The sequence below is a fragment of the Primulina eburnea genome, chromosome 7 (assembly GCF_022965805.1).
Source record: "Primulina eburnea isolate SZY01 chromosome 7, ASM2296580v1, whole genome shotgun sequence".
In the NCBI taxonomy this organism is placed as follows: domain Eukaryota; kingdom Viridiplantae; phylum Streptophyta; class Magnoliopsida; order Lamiales; family Gesneriaceae; genus Primulina; species Primulina eburnea.
In genome coordinates this window covers 24,197,358-24,220,133 of record NC_133107.1, presented here as the reverse complement: position 1 = coordinate 24,220,133, position 22,776 = coordinate 24,197,358, and the positions used below count along the sequence as shown (strand labels likewise).

Sequence of the window (22,776 nt, the reverse complement as noted above, 5' to 3'; positions counted from 1 at the left end):
GCTAATATGATTATTTTCAATGGTTATGGATGTTTATGGGGTTTTATATGATTATTTTAAATGTTGATGGAATTTTTTATATTTAGGGATTTTTATGACGAAAGATTTATTTCAAATGTTTATGATTTAAAATGTTAAAATGTTATTTTAAATGTTCATGGTTAATTATACGTGAAAATGTTATTGTTCTTAAGAGTTTATGGATTTTATGGTTTAATTATGGACATTTAAAAGATATGTTGCATGCTTGGTTTAAAAGAAAAACGTTATACGCATGTTTAATTTTTTTAAAGTGATGAGAATATGAAACGTTGAAGGAAGTGAAGTAATTGTGACTAATACGATGATATGTTGGAAATTTCGTGAGGGTTATGGTCCCAGTGGGAGCCCGACGATCGTGTTTCCTTGGATACAGATATGTAGATGTATACGATGATATGTTAATACGTAAGGCCAAGGCCCAGTTGACGGGTGAGAGTGTCGCTGGTGTCCCCGCCGCCCAGTACTGTGGTTACATGTAGATGGATCCATCGCCCAACACGTAGACGTAGACGTAGACGTAGATGAACACGAAAGTCACAATTAACGATCTTAATTCAACGAAAGTAAAAAAGAATACGTATATGTTGATGATAATATGAATATGAATATGTTGAGGATGATATGATTAAGTTTACGAAAATGTTATTGTTTAAAGTTTTATGCATCATGAAAAGTTTATGAAAAATGTTTTTGTTTAAAGTTTACGCATCTTCATGAAAACAATATTTTAAGTATAAGTATTTTTCACTGTTATATGTTAACTGTATTACGTATTACTTGTTATCAAGGATATGACGTGTTGAGTCTTTAGACTCACTAGGTGTGATTGATACAGGTGATTATGATAATAATGTTTATGGAGGTCTTGATGGTTGACTTTGCTGGACTGAAGGTGCACATAACCCGAAGACCTACGCTAGTTTTCCGCACTAGTTATGATTTATGATTTTAAGTGATGTTAAAGATATTTTTACGAGAATTTATTTATGAGTGGTTTTTGAGAGGTTAAAATATGGGCTATACTTTTCAAATAATGTTTTTGGGTTGATAAATAGTTGGTTGTTTTATTTTTGAAATGGTTCCAAAATATTTTATGATTCAGCCAAATGCTATGCGAGGTTTGAAAAAAAAAATTCTAGTACTTTTTAAGAAAAGGAATAAGCAGACGTTTCAAAAATACATTGTTTCCCACGGAACAAGCGTTAATTTACGAAGATAAAGTACAATGATATCTGAAATATTAGGGAAATATTTTTTTTGTGAGCCTGACGATGACAGCAAGAGTGCAAGGCTTCAGTTTCTAACTCACTGGTGGACCTTAAACCTTGGAGATGAGGGGAAACTAGCTTCCATTATAGTTGATAGTTCTAGGCTTCTCTGTTAATTAATTATGCTTGAATCCCGCATGATTTGTTTGATAGCACTTCAAGGGTCATTTAGTGATTTCAAACACAGATTCATACTAGTAGTGATCCTTTATTAGGAAATCCTTTTTTTGGGCGATTTAACCCTCTTTATTTGGCTGCAACCTATAATTTTATCCCCAGATTATGTGGCTCTTACTTAAGTGTTTGGTCAGGCTTGCTGTGCTGTTCTTCAGAGTTGGGTTTCGAAGAAGTTTATGACTGGATGGTATTTGGATTATTTGATTTTTAAGAACTCTTTTTTCAGCCCTTACTCATGTTTTCATGTACTTGGTTTTTCTGATGATTTTAACTTGTAGTGTCGTTCTCTTTCCAGTCGCTGTTTCATTTCTTGTCACATTGTGGTTTATTCAGTTTGTTGATGGTTTCTTCAGTCCTATTTATGAAATACTTGGCATTGACATATTTTGTAAGCCATCAAATCCTGATCTTACAATCTAAATTTCTCCTTTTGATTTTTGCTTCATAGATTCAAAATTATGGATAAAGTAATGCTTAAGTTTTCTTTTATTTTAAATAACTGAAATAGGATCAACTCAGTTCCTTTCAGTAGCAATTCCATTAGATGGCATCTTATACATATCGGACCCTGGGCTGTATTTTTAATCAGGAATCACATTTTAATATAAAGGCAATTTTGTTTGTAAGAATATGATTTGTTTTGGTCTAATTATTTTTGTTTAAAATTTATCTGTTGCAGGATTCGGTTTCATTACATCAACAATCTTTATTTTTTTTGTTGGTATATTTGCTTCGTCGTTGAAGGGAAATAATGTTTTCAAGTTTTCGACTAACATAATTAATTATTTCCTTGATATATTTCCCTTGTCGTTTTGATTGACTAAATATTTGTTTTGATTTTGCCTTCCTAAGCTAATGAGATATTAAAAGATTTAGTAAATTGATAAGATATGATTTTAATGTTTACAAAGAGTTTATTCCTATTAAAACTCTTACTTTCTTTGCTAAATAGGTTTCCTTATGAAATAAGGCTTTCATCTATAAAAAGAAAAACCTAGGACGATGGAGGGGGCCGTCTTCCACTCATAGTCATACGCATACTTTGCACGATCAAAAGTTTCAGAGAAAATCCCTATCAACGACTGCTGCTTTGAAGACTGCCGATAACAAGTGTTGCCTTGAATGTTGAAAGCATCCGAAGACAACATCTGTGCAGACGTTGGCTGAAGATTGCTTCTCTTAGATTTACTGATTGGGAACACTGTTTTGCTTTCTTGTTCACGTTTTAATATCGTTGGTTATTTGTTTTAGAAAGCTTTATTTTTCTCAAAGTGTTGAGGAAATTGATTTTTGTAAAAATCACTAGTGATAGGTTTTTGTGAACGGTTAAGTTTTCTAGTGATTAATTTTTGCCATAAGGCACCGCACAAGTATTTATACTTGTGCATATTTAATCTTGTCCATTTAATTATTTAAAGTGAATTTGTGTTATTAATTTTCCGCTGCATGCAGATGTTGTCCGAGATGTTGTAACATCTGGCAAACACCTAATTCTGACAAAACACAATTTTACTGTTATTCATCCTATTCTGATATTTTTCATTATTTTCGATATCTGTCGGACAAAATAAACCTTACAAGTGGTATCAGAGCCTACTCTTGATATACTAAGTGCTGATTCTGTTTTTTGTTTTGTTTGACAGAAATATTTAATGGACATCACGTTTGCAAGTGCAGAACTTCGACCACCAGTCCTTGATGGTACTAATTACAGCTTATGGAAGGTCAAGATACGATACTACATAAAATCCCTAGATGAACGGGCATGGCAGCGCGTCATCAATGGATGGACTCCACCAGTCGCAACAGATCAAGAGGGGGACAATCGACCAAAACCTGAAAATGACTGGACTGCTGACGAAGTGCAAAACTCAAATCATAATTCAAAGGCTTTGAATTCTATATTCACATCGGTTGACATGAACATGTTCAGTTTAATCACAAACTGTACTTCGGCTAAAAAGGCATGGGATATCCTTCAATGTCATTGTGAAGGATCTGAGAGTGTGAAACGAACCAGATTAAGGATGCTTACTTCCAAATTCGAGATGATGAGGATGGAGGAATCTGAAAGCATACTTGAGTATGATCGTCGTCTACGGGAAATTGCTAATGAGGCATTCAGTGCTGGAGAATCAATCTCCAGTGAGCGTCTAGTAAGCAAAATTCTTCGTTCTCTGCCTGAAAGATTCAATATAAAAATCTGTGCAATAGATGAAGCTAAGGACACGTCCAAAATGTCATTGGAAGATCTTATCAGCTCACTACGCACGTTTGAGATGAATCTGGACATGCAAAGGAAGGATAAAGGGAAGACAATTGCACTTCAAGCCTCTAATGGCTCCTACAATGAACTTCTCCAAATATCTCAGGAAGTAAATGATTCTGATCTCTGCGAGGATTCTATATCTTTTATTACAAAGAAATTTGGGGATTACTTGAAAAGAATCCGGGAAAAGAAAAAGGATGCACAACCCTCTAAATATTATAGTCTTCCTGAAAAGCCACAAAGGTCTCCTGCAACGTTACCCACTCAAACTAGGAACGAAGGCAAGGGACAACTCATATCAAGGAAGTTTGATTCAGTGCAGTGTAGAGAATGCCAAGGATTCGGTCACTATGCCAATGAGTGTGCAAACAGATTACGTAAGAACAAAGGGTACAATGCATCCCTTAGCGATGAAGAAACTGATCCTGAGGAGAAGTCCACTGATGAAGACAATCAAACCTCCCTGACTGCACTAATGACAGAAACCAGCTGGCTACAAGTGAATCCTGCAGGTGTTGCCCTAGGTGTTGCTACACCTGACTACAGCATCTGTGAAAAATCAGTCTGTTTCAACTCTACAGTTTCTGGAAACTTGAATGAAGATAATCAGGAGGTTGATGGTGAAGAACTTACTCTTGAAAGTGTCCAGGAGCTTTATGAAGAACTGTTTGAAGATTGGACCAAAAGAAACAAGCTTAATGCGAATCTAGTAAAAGAAAATGCTGAACTAAAATCAGTGGTGAAAGAAAATGCTGATCTAAAAGCAGTGGTTGCTAAGCTGGAGGTAATTTTGAGCAAAAAGGATTTGGAACTAGGAAAGACCAGAGAAGATCTTCAAAAAGCAACTGAAACCTTGTCCAAATTTAACACAAGCTCATCCAAGCTTGAATCCATTCTTCTGATGGGAAGAGATGACAAGAAAGGCCTAGGGTTCAAGGATAGTGTGCATGAAACAGGTGAATCTTCCAAACCTACTGTTTTTGTGAAAGGAGAAGCTGACACATCTTCACAACCTCAATCCAAGTCTCCCATCAAAAGCTCTTCTCAAATAAAACAACCTTCTGCACAAATTTCTAAGAGACAAAAACGAAGGTATGTATGTCACTACTGTTTTAAGCCTGGTCATATCAGGCCATACTGCTTTAAACTCAGGGATGATCGCATAAATCAGAAGTCAAGCCAGATGTTGCCCCGAATGTTGTCTAACACTCTTCGCAACACCTCCTACCATCAACCTACAGTAAGACAAATTTGGGTTCCAAAGGTAAAAACTCACTGCAAAGTTGTCTACACTTCATTAAAAACTAACACTGCAGGTCATAGGTACTTTGATAGTGGTAGCTCACGCCACATGACGGGGTCTAAAGACCATCTGATCGATTATGTTGAGCAAAAGTGTGGTAGAGTGATCTATGGAGGGGGAGCAAAAGGAAGAATTGTAGGAAAGGTACACTAAATGTTGAAGGACTGCCAAAACTTCACAATGTGCTCCATGTTGAAGGATTGAATTCAAATTTGATAAGCATAAGCCAACTATGTGATGATAATCTGTTTGTTAAATTTGATAAACATAACTGTGAAGTCTTTGATGAATCGAATGTGTGTGTTATGACAGGCAAAAGGTCCTCGGACAATTGCTACCAAATAGGAGAATACCTGTCATGCAAACATGTGAAAATCACTGAACTTGACCTTTGGCATCAAAAACTTGGACATGCAAACTTCAAAACCCTGAAAAACTTGAGTAAGTACGATGCAGTAAGAGGTATGCCTAATCTCTCCTCTGGTATACCATATGTGTGCGGTGACTGCCAAAAGGGTAAACAGACTCACGTGTCGCATCCTGTGTTGGCAACACCTGGGACAACACGGTGTCTGGAATTGCTACACATGGATCTTATGGGTCCTATGGAAGTTGAGAGCCTCGGAGGTAAGAAATACTCTTTCGTATGTGTTGATGACTTCTCACGTTTCGCATGGGTTAATTTTATTAAAGAAAAGTCAGATACATTTGATGTATTCAAAAACTTGATCACTAGAATAACTAATCTCCACAGTCTGAAGGTAAGAAGGATCAAGACTGATCATGGTAAAGAATTTGAAAATCGCTCATTCTCATCATTCTGTGACAGAAAAGGTATTTCTCATGAATTCTCAGCACCAAAAACACCACAACAGAATGGGATTGCTGAACGTAAGAACAGGACTTTACAAGAAATGGCAAGAGTAATGCTAACTTCTAAGAACCTTGCAAAGCGTTTTTGGGCAGAAGCCCTTAACACAGCATGTCATATTTCAAATAGGTATATCTAAGGAGTGGATCAACCATGACTTCTTATGAAATTATTATGGGAAAGAAACCTAACCTTAGATACTTTCATGTTTTTGGTTGTGTATGCTACACTTTGAATGACAGGGATCAACTGGCTAAGTTCGACTCCAAGAGTGATAAGTGTCTGTTTCTCGGATATGCCACTAATAGTCGTGCTTATCGTATGTTTAATCTTAGAACAAGAACGATTATGGAATCGATTAATGTTGTTTTTGATGACCGTGCAGATCTTAAGAATAGAACTGCAGAAGATGATGTTGAAGATCTGTTGGAGACTCAAAAACCGATGGATAAGACAGATGCTGCTCTAGATGTTGCAACATCTAGCACAACATCTGACACTGATGTCAACAGTTCACAGGAAAATGCTCACAGCGATAATGAGGTAGTCGATGATGGACCGAGTATTCCAAGTAAGATCCAAAAGAACCACCCGTCCTCTCAAATCATCGGAGGAATAAGGGAAGATATCCAGACCAAGAAGAAGGACAGAGTTGACTATCGAAAAATGGTTGGACTCGTGTGCATGAGTACCATGTACTCGCAGGTTAGATTTTCATGCTTTGTGTCTCAAATTGAACCTAAAAACGTTATGGAAGCATTAAAAGATGAATTTTGGACTAATGCTATGCATGATGAGCTTGAAGAGTTTGTTCGAAATGATGTGTGGACTCTAGTTCCATCTCCTGACCATGGCAATGTGATTGGCACAAAGTGGGTTTTTAAAAATAAAACTGATGAGTCAGGAAACATCATTCGAAATAAAGCAAGGTTGGTTGCTCAAGGGTACACACAGGTTGAGGGGGTTGACTTCGATGAGACCTTTGCTCCTGTTGCCCGCATTGAGTCAATTCGACTTTTGCTTGCCATTGCTCGTTACATGAAAATAAAACTTTTTCAAATGGATGTCAAAAGTGCATTCTTGAACGGGTTCTTGAGTGAAGAAGTACATGTGAGACAGCCTAAAGGATTCGAGGATCCACATAAACCGAATCATGTGTACAAGTTGAAAAAGGCTCTCTATGGCTTGAAACAAGCACCCCGTGCATGGTATGGGAGATTGACTGACTATCTTCTCGACATTGGATTTACACGAGGTGAGGTATATAAAACTCTCTTCATTCAAAAGGCCCAAGGTGAGATACTTGTCTGTCAGATCTATGTAGATGATATAATCTTTGGTGCATCATCACAAAAGCATGCTAATGACTTTGTTGAGTGCATGTCATCGACGTTTGAAATGAGCATGGTTGGTGAGCTAAATTTCTTTCTGGGTTTGCAAATAAAACAAATGCATGACGGCATTTTTTTGTGCCAAAGCAAGTACTCTAAAAGTTTGATCAAGAAATTTGCAAATGAAAACATCAAACACATGAAAACTCCTATGGGATCAAATGAAAAATTATCCAAAGATGTTGCGGGTGAAGATGTTGACAACACCTTGTACCGTAGCATCATAGGGAGTCTCCTATACTTGACGGCCAGTCGTCCTGACATCATGTTTAGTGTTTGCCTATGTGCTAGATATCAATCCAATCCTAAAACTTCTCATTTGAAAGCTGTTAAACGTATTCTACGTTACATAGTAGGAACAATTGAATTAGGATTATGGTATACTCACGAAACCAACTCAAACCTGGTAGGATTTTCAGATGCTGATTGGGCTGGGGATCTAGATGATAGAAAAAGTACTTCTGGGGGGTGTTTTTACCTTGGCAATAACTTGATTTCCTGGCATAGTCGAAAACAGAATTGTGTATCTTTATCCACTGCTGAATCCGAATATGTGGCAGTTGGAAATGCTTGCACCCAACTTTTGTGGATGAATCAAATGATAGAAGATTATGGACTTAAAAGTGAATCTTTAATGGTGTACTGTGATAACTCTAGTGCAATTAACATTTCAAAAAATCCAGTACAACACTCTCGAACAAAGCACATTGACATAAGACATCATTTTATTCGAGACCTATGTTGCGACTTTGATTGTTGCACTCCCAAGAGCAGGTTGTCCACAAGTAGTATAATTCGGTGAGTCCGAATATCGTATCCACAGGGAAGCTAAGGTAATTACAAGTCCACTACAATGTCTTTTTGTTTTTGTTTTTGTTTCTTTTTAATTTTAATTGAATCTTTAATGGGTAAATTTTAATTGTTCAAATTTAAATTTAAGTAGTTGAGATTAAAGGATCCACTCTTGGTATTTTAATAAAGTTAACATTAACGAACAATATTGAAATCCACTTAATAAAATGGTTCCAATATATTAAATAATCATATTTATATTATGTTATAAATTATAATCTTATAAGTACATAATATATACCAAAACTTATAAATGTGGTCAAGTATTTATTGTGCTATATATATTTGTAAACACTAAATCAAGGTTCCCACTTTAAATGGTTGGTAAAACCAAACAAACATTTAAATGGTACCAATAAATTAATACTATAATATATTCATATATAATAAATCAAGGAATCCAAGTTAAATGGTTGGTAAAACCAAACTAACATTTAAATGGTTCCAAGAATTTAATATTATAATATATTTATATATAATAACTCAAGGCATCCATTTTAAATGGTTGGTAATACCAAACTAACATTTAAATGGTTCCAAGAATTTAGTGTAACATATAGCAACAATAAATCAAAACTCCCACTTATAAGTAGGGTATAAAAATGCTTAAAGAAATAAATATAACATAAACAATAAATAATGATTAAATAATATAAAACATAGATTCTTACCTTATAATAACCTTATTATCATGCCAAGAGCTTCACCTTATCATCTCAACTTTAGGAAGTTAGCTATTCATTATTCAAAGTGTAAAACTTTGAATATGAAATTAACATGCTAATTATATTTAAATGAAGAAATAAAAGAAAAATATAGAGAGAAATATTATGAACTCAAAGATTTGTTCATAGAATGAGGGATATCTCAATACATTACAATGCACCCCTATTTATAGCCAAATTTGGAGAGACAACCACAAATAAAATATTATTTTTTACACATAAGTCTTTATTGGTGTTCCAAGAAATTAATATTATATTGCACATCACTTTTGACAAGCATCTTCTCCGAATTTTCTTCTTCACATAAAATGAAACATGTGGATAATTGAGTTGTCTAGTTGTGGTATTTTTTTCAGAATATTTGACCAAGTAGTTTGAGAGATATGGTCAAAATACTAGAGCATGGTAAAACTGCCACTCCTTCGGTAACTTTAATTGTTGCTTAATTTGATCCCAATTGTGAGAGGATTTTTATCTCATGCTTGCCACCAATATTGTAGATATTAACATCAACTTTCTACAGGTCCAAGAATCATCTTAATCTCATTTGCAACGCCAAGGTTATTCTTGTTTTATCGAACCTGTAAAAATAGTAAAAACTTATAATTACACAACAACTTATATTTTATACAATTTATTATAAAACATATAATATTTAAAAATTTAATAAAACAAAAACTATATATTTATATTATAAAACATTTAATTAATGTACAATTTTTATGTTTATCACACCTCCCAACCAGCTTATTGCTAGTCCCTAGCAATTTAAGCGTTAATAGCAATACAAAACATATTGATTAATTTAAATAGAAATGTAATCAGAACTATCTAAGTGTTTAAATAAAATTTGAAAACTGTCAAAGTTATATCAAGATCATCATAATTATAATTTATGAAATAATTTGAGATGATTAATTCAAAGCTTATTTTAGGTAGTTAAATGTACACGGCCTTCAGAAATTCCTAGTAAGAGTCTCAACTCCATATCCTCACAGGTTAATAAATGTTTCAATTTATGGCAACGATTTCTCTCATGGAGTTGGAATACAGATAAATGCTCAGAAAAATGGTTTACAGAATGCAGACAGACAAACGAGCCAAACTAATCAAAAGATAGAAAATCAATTGATTTAAAATCCAGTTGTTCTTATTATATTTTTTTTTTCCTGATTTTTTTTTTTTTTTTACATCATGGAATCAGACTAAGTTTATGCTTTTTGACCACATATTTATTTAATTTGTACAATGTATTTCTCTCTTTCTTTTTTTATTTTTTTTTTTATTTTTTTATTCTTATGAGAGAAAAATGGGTCGCAGCATATAACTTAAAAATTACATAGATCTTCAACATCTTTCTTTTTGTATTTTTCTTTTTTTTTCTTTTTTTTTTCAGGAAATATATATTTTTTTTTTCAAAATAAGAACTCAAGATCTAAACAATAGATAGTCTCTCTCATGATCAATAAAGGCTCGAAAGCTGTTTTTTCAGTCCTCTCCACTCACTCACAAAATATGTGTGAGTTCAAAAATTTTAGGCACTCTTATAAGGTATATCTTGGGCCATATACTTTACTACCTAATTTTATCACAATGGTTAATCACTCAAAAAGATTTCATAAATCATATTTTTATATTGATCAGAATATTAAAAATGACCTTTTTTCAAATAAAATTTAAACATTCTTAAGTAGATTAATGCATGTTCTAATTTAAATCTTTCAAATATGTAATGTATGACATTTTTGCAAAAAATTACTAAGGTACAAACAATAAACATGGTTTTATTTTAAAATAATATTTAATTTTTTTTTAAATTTGTTTTTTTTTTTTTTTTATATGTGTTCTCCCCCCAATCAGAATATGACATTGTCCCTAATGTCAAAATAGCTATTAATAAAGAGTACATAATGAAAGAGATATCACCTGGAACTTTATTGAAGATAACAAACTGAAACAAACGCAAACCAATCCACGACTTTTGAATCAATGATCCAACTTCCTTTTCTTACTGCTTGATTGCGACCAATTGATCTTTGTTATCATCGGATCAGGCTTATGAACAAAAGCTTCCAAATCATCAATTAATTGATCGGCAGTCGAAGCACAGATGAGCATCCGTCGTGAATTTTCTGAAATGAAATTCTGTTCCACAGCTTTATCAAGAAATGTCAACAAACTGTCATAATAATTATTGATATTCAACAAGCCCACGGGTTTATTATGGATATTAAGTTGTGCCCAAGAAACAGTGTGAAAAATTTCTTCTAATGTACCAAAACCACCTGGTAGTGCGATAAAAGCATCAGAATTTTCAATCATTTGAGTGATTCTTTCATACATAGAAGAAACTTTTAATTCCTCCCCAATCGTAACACCTGTAATATTTCCTTCAGCTAAAGCTATAGGAATAATACCCAATACCTGACTACCTCCAAGATGAGCAGATGTTGAAACAGATCCCATTAACCCAATATTACCTCCCCCATATACCAAGTGAATTTTTCTCTCAGCCAATATCTTTCCAAGATTATTCGCTGCTTCTACAAACACTTCATTTTTTCCAGGACTCGACCCACAAAATACACAAATATTTTTCAATGTTTGTGCAGAGGATCCAGTCATGTTTTTACTTTCCTTTTTTTTTTTCTGCGAAAGTAGAAAGAAAGATGAGAGATTTTATAGGGGTAATATGTTATCATGACAAAACTATGGGTCACAGCTGTAAACAGAATAAATAGTAAAAAAATAATGACACACATGCTTATAAACAGTAGTGTGATTGTGGCTCACAATTTTCCTCTGGTTTTACGTCCAGAAACGGCTTCAACGCCTTCTATGAGTCGAGGATATGCTTCCCATCCAATTTTCTTATAAATTGGCAAACAGGGTCTTTTTTAGTAAGATTCCCAAGACTATGACGCTCATCTTGAAATTGTTTCCATAAACGGAGAAGTTCAATATGCACATGTCCACTAGAATGCGTCTCAAGAGTCAATAAGATGTTATCTAAAGACTCCTTACTCAGCCCATTCTTAATGAAATCAATTTTATCTTCTCTGTTATTGGAAACACATCCCAAAGATCTGCATCGTTTGTCACAAGTCCATCTTGCACACTTATGACAAACCCCTAAACTTTTGGCCCTTCGTTTTTTCGCATAAGTGCTTTTTCCTAATCCAGGCAAATACCGAATAAGCAATGATTGTGGAACTTCTCCTCCTAATCGGACCTTAGCTTCTATTACAAGACGAATATCTTCTGGAATTCCTTTTTGCATTAGTAATCTCAATCTTTCACACCTTCCTGCATAAATTTTTCTTAGAACATTTTCAGAAACAGAGGGAAAATATTTACAAATTTTTGAGAGAATTTCATCCATTTTGAAAAGAAAAGAAATGATTTTTTTTTTTAAATTTTTGTATCAGCAATTGTGGGAAACTGATTTAACCGACTATGAGAGTCACGGAGTACCGTTATCCGCCATTTAACCGGGAAAATAAAAAGATTAAGAAAACCTGAAATAAAAACAAACAATAATCAAATGCAACACAAAAAAAAAAAAATCAAGGATCAGAAAGGGAAATAAACTCTTCTTGAAAGATTTCATTTTCCAAAAATGGTTTAAGCCTTTGTCCATTCACTTTAAAAACATCACCATTTTTAGGATTTTCAATATCCACAGCTCCATAAGGATACACATGCTTTATAACATATGGGCCTGTCCATCTTGATCGTAATTTTCCTGGGAATATGTGAAGTCGAGAATTATAAAGCAAAACTTTTTTACCAATCTCAAAAGATTTTCTAAGAATTGTTTTATCATGAAATGATTTGATTTTTGCTTTATAAATCCTTGAATTCTCATACGCATCATTTCTGAGTTCATCAAGTTCATTAAGTTGCAATTTACGCAATTTGTTGGCATCATCCATGCTTGAATTTAAAGTTTTTATCGCCCAATAAGCTTTATGTTCCAATTCCACAGGCAAATGACAATGTTTTCCATAAACCAACCTATAGGGAGACATATTCAATGATGTTTTAAAAGCTGTTCGATATGCCCACAGTGCATCATTAAGTCGCAGAGACCAGTCTTTTCTATTTGAGTTAACAGTTTTTTCCAAAATTTGCTTTATCTCCCTATTAGCTAATTCAACTTGTCCATTTGTTTGAGGATGATAAGGAGTTGTTACTTTGTGAGTAATACCATATTTTTTCATTAATGAAGCAAATGGTTTATTAACAAAGTGAGTTCCCCCATCACTTATCATAGCTCGAGGAATTCCGAATCTACTAAAAATATTTTCTTTCAAAAATTTGATGACGATTTTATGATCATTTGTTCGACATGGAATTGCCTCTATCCATTTGGAAACATAATCAACTGCAACTAAAATATACAAGTATCCAAACGACGGTGGAAAAGGTCCCATAAAATCTATTCCCCAACAATCAAATATTTCAATTTCAATGATAGGATTCAAAGGCATCATGTTTCTTTTTGAAATCGCACCCAATTTTTGACAATTTTCACAGATCTTGCAGATTTCGTGGGTGTCTTTAAACAAAGTGGGCCAATAAAATCCACACTGCAAGATTTTTGCAGCTGTTTTCTTTGAAGAAAAATGTCCCCCGCATGCTTCTGAATGACAAAATTTAATGACACTACTTACCTCATTGTCGGGTATGCAACGTCGAAAAATTTGATCCGGACAATACTTGAACAGATACGGATCATCCCAATAAAAGTTTTTTACCTCATTCAAAAATTTTCTTTTATCTTGGGAACTCCATTGCGGTGGCATTTTTCCTGTCACAAGAAAATTTACTATGTTAGCAAACCAAGGTGTAGTAGTAACTGAAAATAGATGTTCATCAGGAAAATTATCGTTAATTGGTGTCATTTCAAAAGATGATCCTGTTACTAGTCTCGATAAATGATCGGCTACGACATTCTCGGTTCCTTTTTTATCTTTGATTACAATGTCAAATTCTTGGAGCAACAAAATCCATCGTATCAGTCGTGGCTTTGCATCCTGTTTGGTCAACAAATATCTAATAGCAGAATGATCAGTAAACACGATAGTTGTTGATCCAATCAAATAAGAACGAAATTTATCTAATGCAAATATTACAGCAAGTAGCTCTTTTTCAGTTGTGGAGTAATTCATTTGAGCATTGTTTAAAGTTCTACTTGCATAATATATCACATAAGGCTTACCGTTTCTTCTTTGACCCAATACTGCACCGACTGCATAATCACTCGCATCGCACATGATTTCAAATGGTAAAGACCAATCAGGAGGTTGCATGATAGGAGCTGATGTTAAATGTCGAATGATTTTATCAAAAGCATTTTGACATTCTTGAGTCCACTCAAATGCACTGTCTTTTGTTAAGAGGTTACAAATGGGTTTAGAGATTAAACTAAAGTCCTTTATAAACCTCCTATAAAATCCAGCATGTCCCAAAAATGAGCGAATTTCTTTAATGGTTTTTGGAGGGGGTAAATTGGCAATGACATCAACTTTTGCTTTATCGACTTCAATTCCATGAGATGACACGACATGTCCCAAAACAATTCCAGAAGTAATCATGTAATGACATTTTTCCCAATTTAAAATAAGACCTTTTTCCTCGCATCTTTTTAAAACTTTTTCCAAATTTTCAAGACAATTATCAAATGTATTCCCAAAAACAGTTAAATCATCCATAAAAATTTCCAAACAATTTTCAACCATGTCGCAGAAAATGCTTAGCATACATCTTTGAAATGTTGCTGGGGCATTGCATAAACCAAATGGCATCCTTCTGAATGCAAATGTTCCAAAAGGACATGTGAATGTAGTTTTTTCTTGATCTTCGAGTGCAATGGGAATTTGATAATAGCCTGAATATCCGTCAAGAAAACAGTAGTAGGGATGACCTGCTACTCTTTCTAAAATTTGATCCAAAAATGGTAATGGAAAATGATCTTTTCTAGTGGCGTCATTTAATTTTCTATAATCAATACACATCCGCCAACTAGATGGGACTCGACTTGTTAACAATTCACCTTTTTCATTTTTTATCACTGTGATGCCAGATTTTTTTGGAACTACTTGTGTTGGGCTTACCCACTTACTATCAGAAATAGGGTAGATAATTCCAACATCAAGTAGTTTGAGAACTTCAGTTTTCACAACATCTTTCATGTGTGGATTTAATCTCCTTTGTGGTTGTTGAGATGTTTTTGCATTTTCTTCTAAGTGAATTTTGTGTGTGCAAATTAGTGGATTAATGCCCTTAAGATCTTTTAGTGTCCAACCAATTGCATTTTTATGTCTTTTAAGCATATCAACTAATTTACCTTCTTGATTACTTGAGAGTTTGGAAGAAATTACCACCGGATATGTTTCATCTTCTCCAAGAAATGCATACTTCAATTCTTCTGGCAAGGGTTTTAACTCCAATACTGGTGGTTCGTCTTTGTTCTCATATTTTTCATCAAATTCTTTCTCTGATCCTGGTAACGAGTGATACCTGAAAAAATCGTCAAGATCAATTTCAATATTTTCTTTAACAGTTTCAATTGAACAAATATCTAATTGATCACGAGTACTCCCTTCTTGAATGTTTTCTTCCACAAGAGTTTCAATAAGATTTTCATCTTCACTTTCATCTTCTTTGTCATGTGGTTGCTTACAAAGATTAAAAACATTGAGCTCCAAGGTCATGTTACCAAATGACAACTTCATTATTCCATTCCTGCAATTTATAAGAGCATTAGAAGTTGCTAAAAATGGACGACCTAAAATTACAGGAATTGCATTACAAGCTTCAATAGGTTGTGTATCTAAAACTATGAAATCGACAGGATATACAAAGTTATCAACTTGGACCAACACGTCTTCTACCATACCTCTTGGCACTTTAACAGATCTATCAGCAAGTAAAAGTGTTACCGAAGTAGGTTTTAACTCGCCTAGATTGAGTTCTTGATAAACTGAATATGGAAGTAAATTCACACTAGCTCCAAGGTCAAGCAAGGCTTTTTTAATCTTTCGTTCTCCAATAATACACGAAATAGTAGGACAACCAGGGTCTTTGTATTTCAAAGCATTATTATTTTGAATGATTGCACTTACTTGTTCGGCTAAAAATGCTTTCTTTTTCACATTCAATTTTCTTTTCACAGTGCACAAGTCTTTCAAAAATTTGGCATATGATGGTACCTGTTTTATTGCATCTAATAAAGGAATATTAACTTTTACTTGTTTAAAAATATCATATATATCAGAATTCAAATTTGATTTTTTTGTATTTTTCAATGCATGAGGGAATGGTGGTGACACTGTCTGTTGAACCTCCTCTTCGCAAGTTATGGGTTCCACTTCCTTACCCTTTGGAGTTGATTTATCATCATCTTCACAAGGTTCAAGAATGGATTTTTCCACAACCTTACCACTTCGAAGGGTAATAACAGATTTTACCTGATCCATCGGTTGAGTTCCAGAAGTTCCAATTTGTGTATGATGATCCTTGGGATTAGGCAGAGGTTGTGAAGGAAATTTACCTTTTTCATGAACATTAAGTGCAGATGCAAATTTAGCAAGAGTATCTTTCAAGTCTGTCATGGTTTGAGCAGTTTGAGTATTGATAGACTCTTGCTTTGCAATGAAAGAATTCAATGTATCTTCCAAATTTCTTTTCGGCGGAGGAACATAAGGTGCATAATTTTGAAAATTTTGTTGATTTTGAAAATGTGGTTGCGGAAATTGTGCAGCATTATCATTCCTCCAACTAAAATTTGGATGATTTCGCCAACCTGGATTGTAATTTTGAGAAAATGGTTCAAAATTTGGCCTTTTGAAATTGTTCAAAACATTGGCTTGCTCATGGAGACATTCTTTAAAAGAGGGCAAAGTGGGAAAATCTTTTGTAAAATGATCACTTGTATCACAGATGTGACACACAATTTCTTGAACAGATTTTAATTGACCATTCTTTTTCAATTCAAGTGCCTCAACTTTTCTTGCCAAAGAGGTAAATCTAGCTTGAAGATCATGTTCATCTTTGAGAGTGTACATACCTCCACCAGATGTAGGAGATTGAATCTTGTTTGATGGTTCGATTGTACCTATAGTGTCCCAATTTTGAGCATTTTCAGCTAATGAATCGAGATACTCAATTGCCTCGTTCGGATCTTTATTTTCAAATGTTCCATTACACATAAATTCAACCATTTGCCTATCTTTAGGTGTTAAGCCTTCATAAAATTGAGAAACAACTCTCCAAATTTCAAAACCATGATGTGGACAAAGATTAAGCAATTCTTTGTATCTATCCCAACACTGATAAAAAGTTTCTCCTTGTTTTTGAGTGAAAGTGATGATTTGCCTTTTGAAAGAATTTGTTCTATGAGATGGAAAAAACTTTTTCAAAAATTGTTGTTGCAATTCATCCCAAGTTCGAATGGATCCCGATCTAAGATTTTGTAGCCATGTTTTAGCTTTATCTTTTAAAGAAAAAGGAAAAAGCTTAAGGCGAATGATGTTCATGCTACAATTTAGATCATTATATGTGTTGCACACTTCTTCAAACTCTCGTAAATGCATGTATGGATTTTCAGAATCTAAGCCATGAAAGTTGGGTAAAAGTTGGATAATACCAGGCTTAAAATTGAAATGAGATGCATCAGGGGGAAAAACTAGACATGAAGGTGCACTAGTACGTGTAGGATTTATGTGATCTCTAAGTGTTCTTCGTCTATCATGATCATGTTGAGATTGAATTTCATCTTCATTTTCTTGGATGGGTTCTTCCGCCATGTTTTGTAAAAATAAAGGGTTATTTCGAATGAGTCGACCACTAAGTGTACGTGACCAAATGCTCATGCAAATGCAAAACAAAAAGAAAAAAAAAAACACACAAAAGCAATAAAAAGAAAAATAAACTTTAAACAATATTAAATAGACTTGAAATTAAATTATACTTCCCCGGCAACGGCGCCAAAAACTTGTTGCGACTTTGATTGTTGCACTCCCAAGAGCAGGTTGTCCACAAGTAGTATAATTCGGTGAGTCCGAATATCGTATCCACAGGGAAGCTAAGGTAATTACAAGTCCACTACAATGTCTTTTTGTTTTTGTTTTTGTTTCTTTTTAATTTTAATTGAATCTTTAATGGGTAAATTTTAATTGTTCAAATTTAAATTTAAGTAGTTGAGATTAAAGGATCCACTCTTGGTATTTTAATAAAGTTAACATTAACGAACAATATTGAAATCCACTTAATAAAATGGTTCCAATATATTAAATAATCATATTTATATTATGTTATAAATTATAATCTTATAAGTACATAATATATACCAAAACTTATAAATGTGGTCAAGTATTTATTGTGCTATATATATTTGTAAACACTAAATCAAGGTTCCCACTTTAAATGGTTGGTAAAACCAAACAAACATTTAAATGGTACCAATAAATTAATACTATAATATATTCATATATAATAAATCAAGGAATCCAAGTTAAATGGTTGGTAAAACCAAACTAACATTTAAATGGTTCCAAGAATTTAATATTATAATATATTTATATATAATAACTCAAGGCATCCATTTTAAATGGTTGGTAATACCAAACTAACATTTAAATGGTTCCAAGAATTTAGTGTAACATATAGCAACAATAAATCAAAACTCCCACTTATAAGTAGGGTATAAAAATGCTTAAAGAAATAAATATAACATAAACAATAAATAATGATTAAATAATATAAAACATAGATTCTTACCTTATAATAACCTTATTATCATGCCAAGAGCTTCACCTTATCATCTCAACTTTAGGAAGTTAGCTATTCATTATTCAAAGTGTAAAACTTTGAATATGAAATTAACATGCTAATTATATTTAAATGAAGAAATAAAAGAAAAATATAGAGAGAAATATTATGAACTCAAAGATTTGTTCATAGAATGAGGGATATCTCAATACATTACAATGCACCCCTATTTATAGCCAAATTTGGAGAGACAACCACAAATAAAATATTATTTTTTACACATAAGTCTTCATTGGTGTTCCAAGAAATTAATATTATATTGCACATCACTTTTGACAAGCATCTTCTCCGAATTTTCTTCTTCACATAAAATGAAACATGTGGATAATTGAGTTGTCTAGTTGTGGTATTTTTTTCAGAATATTTGACCAAGTAGTTTGAGAGATATGGTCAAAATACTAGAGCATGGTAAAACTGCCACTCCTTCGGTAACTTTAATTGTTGCTTAATTTGATCCCAATTGTGAGAGGATTTTTATCTCATGCTTGCCACCAATATTGTAGATATTAACATCAACTTTCTACAGGTCCAAGAATCATCTTAATCCCATTTGCAACGCCAAGGTTATTCTTGTTTTATCGAACCTGTAAAAATAGTAAAAACTTATAATTACACAACAACTTATATTTTATACAATTTATTATAAAACATATAATATTTAAAAATTTAATAAAACAAAAACTATATATTTATATTATAAAACATTTAATTAATGTACAATTTTTATGTTTATCAACCTAGTAGAAAAAGGATTGATTAGAATTGATTTTGTTGATACAAATAATCAATTGGCTGACATATTCACAAAAGCATTGGACTTTGAGAGATTCTCCAATCTTAGGAAATCTCTCAGCATGTGTTCTATTTGATCATTGACAGATGTTGCCTCAGATGTTACGACATCTCGGACAACACTTAACTTGCATGAGCATATTTAGGATTTAGGCATACTACACTGCATTCATACTGTGACATGTTGTTGTGTTGAAACAATGTAGCATAGTTTTCTGATGCCCTTACAATTCCTAGTTATCTCTGAAATCTTCACATCTATACATTTGAACTCAGTCACAACAAACTTGATGATTGGTCACTTGACTCTAACCAATGTGACAAGTCTCCTCAGAAAAATTGAAAATTAAACAGGATGAGTCTGTGGTTAGAAGGAAAGATGGAAAAAGCTACCTAAAAGAGCCCAATGAAGGCTGTGCTTTTAGTGTGGGAGCTGCCCCTTCTAAAAATTACCACAGCAATAGGAGAAAATGGAAAAGGCTACCTAGGGGAGTCCAATGAAGACCGTTCTCCTAGTGTGGGAGCTACCACTCCTATGCTCAGAAAACTGCTAAGTCACCAAGTATGAAGATAATCAAATTTTGGGAATTGTGTGTGCTGTCAGGAGATGTTGCCAACATTTGTGACAACACTTCATCTGTAAACATATCTCATATCAGTTCTCATGACTCTATTTCTGTTACATTCCGTTTTAAGCATAATTAGGGCATGCATAAACATATTTCCGTGAATATTGGCGTGCCACAAAGATATGGATCATTCGACAAAAGAAAATTCGTTGAAAATCCAGACTGTGCGAAACTCTCGAATTTACGTGATGCTCGATGTCTAGTGGTGCGAAAATCGATGTGGGTTACTTCTGGAAATTCTTGAATCAATTTTGTGCGAAAAATTATCTCTATAATAAATTAAAGGGGTTAACGGCTAATTTTCGTGGCATTTCATTTTTATTACCGTTAGACTTATAGGCAGTTACCTTGCGTTTAATCGTGATTATTAGCATCACCACTCCTCACTTTCTTTACAGCCACTATTCTCGAAACCCTAAGCAATTGCACGAACACTTTCGTATCTTCCTCTGAAATTCCTTTCATCTCGCTATCTGACTTGCAATTTATCATCAAATGGCAGGCAACAGTTTTGATCCCCTGGACATCCGGAGTGAAATGGGGCACACAGAAAATGTTGCCGCTACTGAGACAACATCTGCTACGACACCTGCTGTCGATTCGTCGCTACCACTGGTGCTTACGACTGAAGAACCAGTCCCTTTGGAGGTAATTGCACCAGGCGAACCTGGAAATGCCTTTGATGTAGAGAATCCACCAATTATCCAAGTATTCGATCCTCCGCGTCAACCCGTTCGTCGATCCAAGAGACAGGCCGGGTATAATCCTGACCTCACACCAGGGAAACGGTTTCGGTACAAAGGGCAACCATCCACTCGTCCATCGTTAATTGACCCTGCAGAGACTTCGGGAGATGACTCCGCTGATGGTGACTACGAATTGGTTGCTCGTAAAAAACCTGCACCCCGAGTTACTGTTGTCTCGTCATCCTCGTCTTCCACCCAGGATGATAATGATGCTATCTCTGAGGCTGTCACTTCTCCCACACTACCCTTTCAGAATCATGTTGCTGACAGTGAGGTTGAAATTTCGTTGGCCCAATTTATGGCAAATTTGAAAAATCAGAAGGGAAAGGCTCCTTCAACCTCTACTGCTCACCATATCGCTACAAGTCCAACTGCATCTAGCCCGTCTAAGGGTGCCTCTGCTGACGAAGCGGTTTCTGGTGGTGCCAGACACGCCAATGACTCTGCACCTATGGATGTTGCCCCGGATGTTGAAGACACTGAGGACGACATTGATCTATCTGCCTATGATTTGGCCACTTGCTACAACAACATGTTTTACTCTGAGACAGCATTCTCAAATTGGCCTCTCTATGAAAATCGAGAGTTTGTTGCGGAGCGAAATGTGGATGTGGAAGCATTTTACCGGTACAATTTAATTGAGTTTCTCAAGTCTAGGGGTCTGTTTTCTACATGCTCCTCTGTTCTCCCTTACTGTCATAAGGCTATCCTTGAATTTTATGGTAATCTTACCTTAAGTGTTGGGGATCCACGATCGGCAAAATTTGGACAAGTTTTTGTCCGCAACAGGGTGTACAACTTCACAGCTGATGTAATCAATGCACACTATGGTACACCTGCTGCTGCAGAAGGCTCGCCTCCGGATTTAGGTGAGGTAATTTCTGTCCTCACTGGTGGCATGGTCAGCAAGTTTCCTCTCCATCCACACAAGGTCTCAGCTGCTACCCTTACTTCACTCTATTCGGTGCTGCACAAGATTGCCATCCATAATTGGAACCCGACTACAAATACCACTGTTGTCACCAAGGCTCAGACACTGACTCTCTTCTCCGTTGGGAATTCAACTTTAAACTTTGGCCGCCTGGTGTTCAACACAGTGTTGCAGTATGCTAATGGTGGTTTGAAGTCATCCAAGCTCCCATTTCCATCCCTTATTTATGGAATCTTGGTGTCACAGGGGTTTGTTAAGAACATTACAGAACCTTTATCCTTGCCCACTGACCCGCTCAAGATTGCCTCTGCACTTATGCACGGCAAGAGGAAGGTTGATCTTCCATGGACTGCCTCTGCCTCGGTACCTCCGGCTACTGGTCCTTCTCAGCCTTCCGCCACCAAAACTGTACCTCCTACCACTGGTCCGTCTGCATCTACCAACGCTACTCCATCTTTGTATGATTATGTGAAAATATCAGTCACTGGTGCCCAGATGTTTCTCGATCATGCCCTGAAGAAGGTTGCCCAAGCCAAAGCTGATTTGGCTTTCTATGAGGATTTGGCTATTACCATCCAAGCACTGCTGGCAGTTGGGGTCTTTCATGGACAAAAAGGGGGAGATGATGCTGGTCCCTCTGGCACTAAAGATGACACTGATACAAAAGATGATAGTGAGGATGATGAGGATGATGAATGATTGGTGTTTGGGTATTCTTGACTGGTTTTGGTTTGGATCTTCTGCTTTTGTTATCATTCTGTTCTGCTTTTGTTATCATTCTGTTCTTATAGTGCAAGTCTCAGTTTTATGCTTTAATTTACTATCTCGGTGAGTCTGCCTACCAAGGGTTGTGCAGGTGTTGCTTTAAATGTCTTTCTTATTCAGGGGGAGACAAACGTGCTTGAACTCAGGGGGAGTTCGTGCTTGAACTCAGGGGGAGTTA

The 22,776-nt window shown here is 34.9% G+C and overlaps 2 protein-coding genes across 4 annotated transcripts in view; one reads left to right on the top strand and one right to left on the bottom strand.

The window, feature by feature from the left end:
- LOC140837317 (protein LIKE COV 2-like) overlaps positions 1 to 22,776 on the top strand; it is a 44,324-nt gene that overhangs the window by 18,414 nt on the left and 3,134 nt on the right. For 2 of the 3 annotated variants that reach the window (XR_012119299.1, XR_012119300.1), the window contains exons 2-3: positions 1,622 to 1,674; positions 1,766 to 1,875. The gene's annotated coding sequence lies outside the window, so the exon portion shown is untranslated. Of the gene's footprint in view, positions 1 to 1,621; positions 1,675 to 1,765; positions 1,876 to 2,166; positions 2,227 to 22,776 lie in introns of those variants that run through there. The other variant, XR_012119302.1, reaches the window with a different exon arrangement.
- On the bottom strand, positions 3,472 to 21,394 carry LOC140835797 (uncharacterized). The gene is given in 10 exon segments (XM_073201204.1): positions 3,472 to 3,668; positions 11,848 to 12,138; positions 13,659 to 13,711; positions 13,744 to 14,020; positions 14,138 to 14,196; positions 16,156 to 16,364; positions 16,458 to 16,758; positions 17,879 to 17,908; positions 20,824 to 20,922; positions 21,255 to 21,394. Coding segments are annotated over 10 exon segments (1,656 nt in total).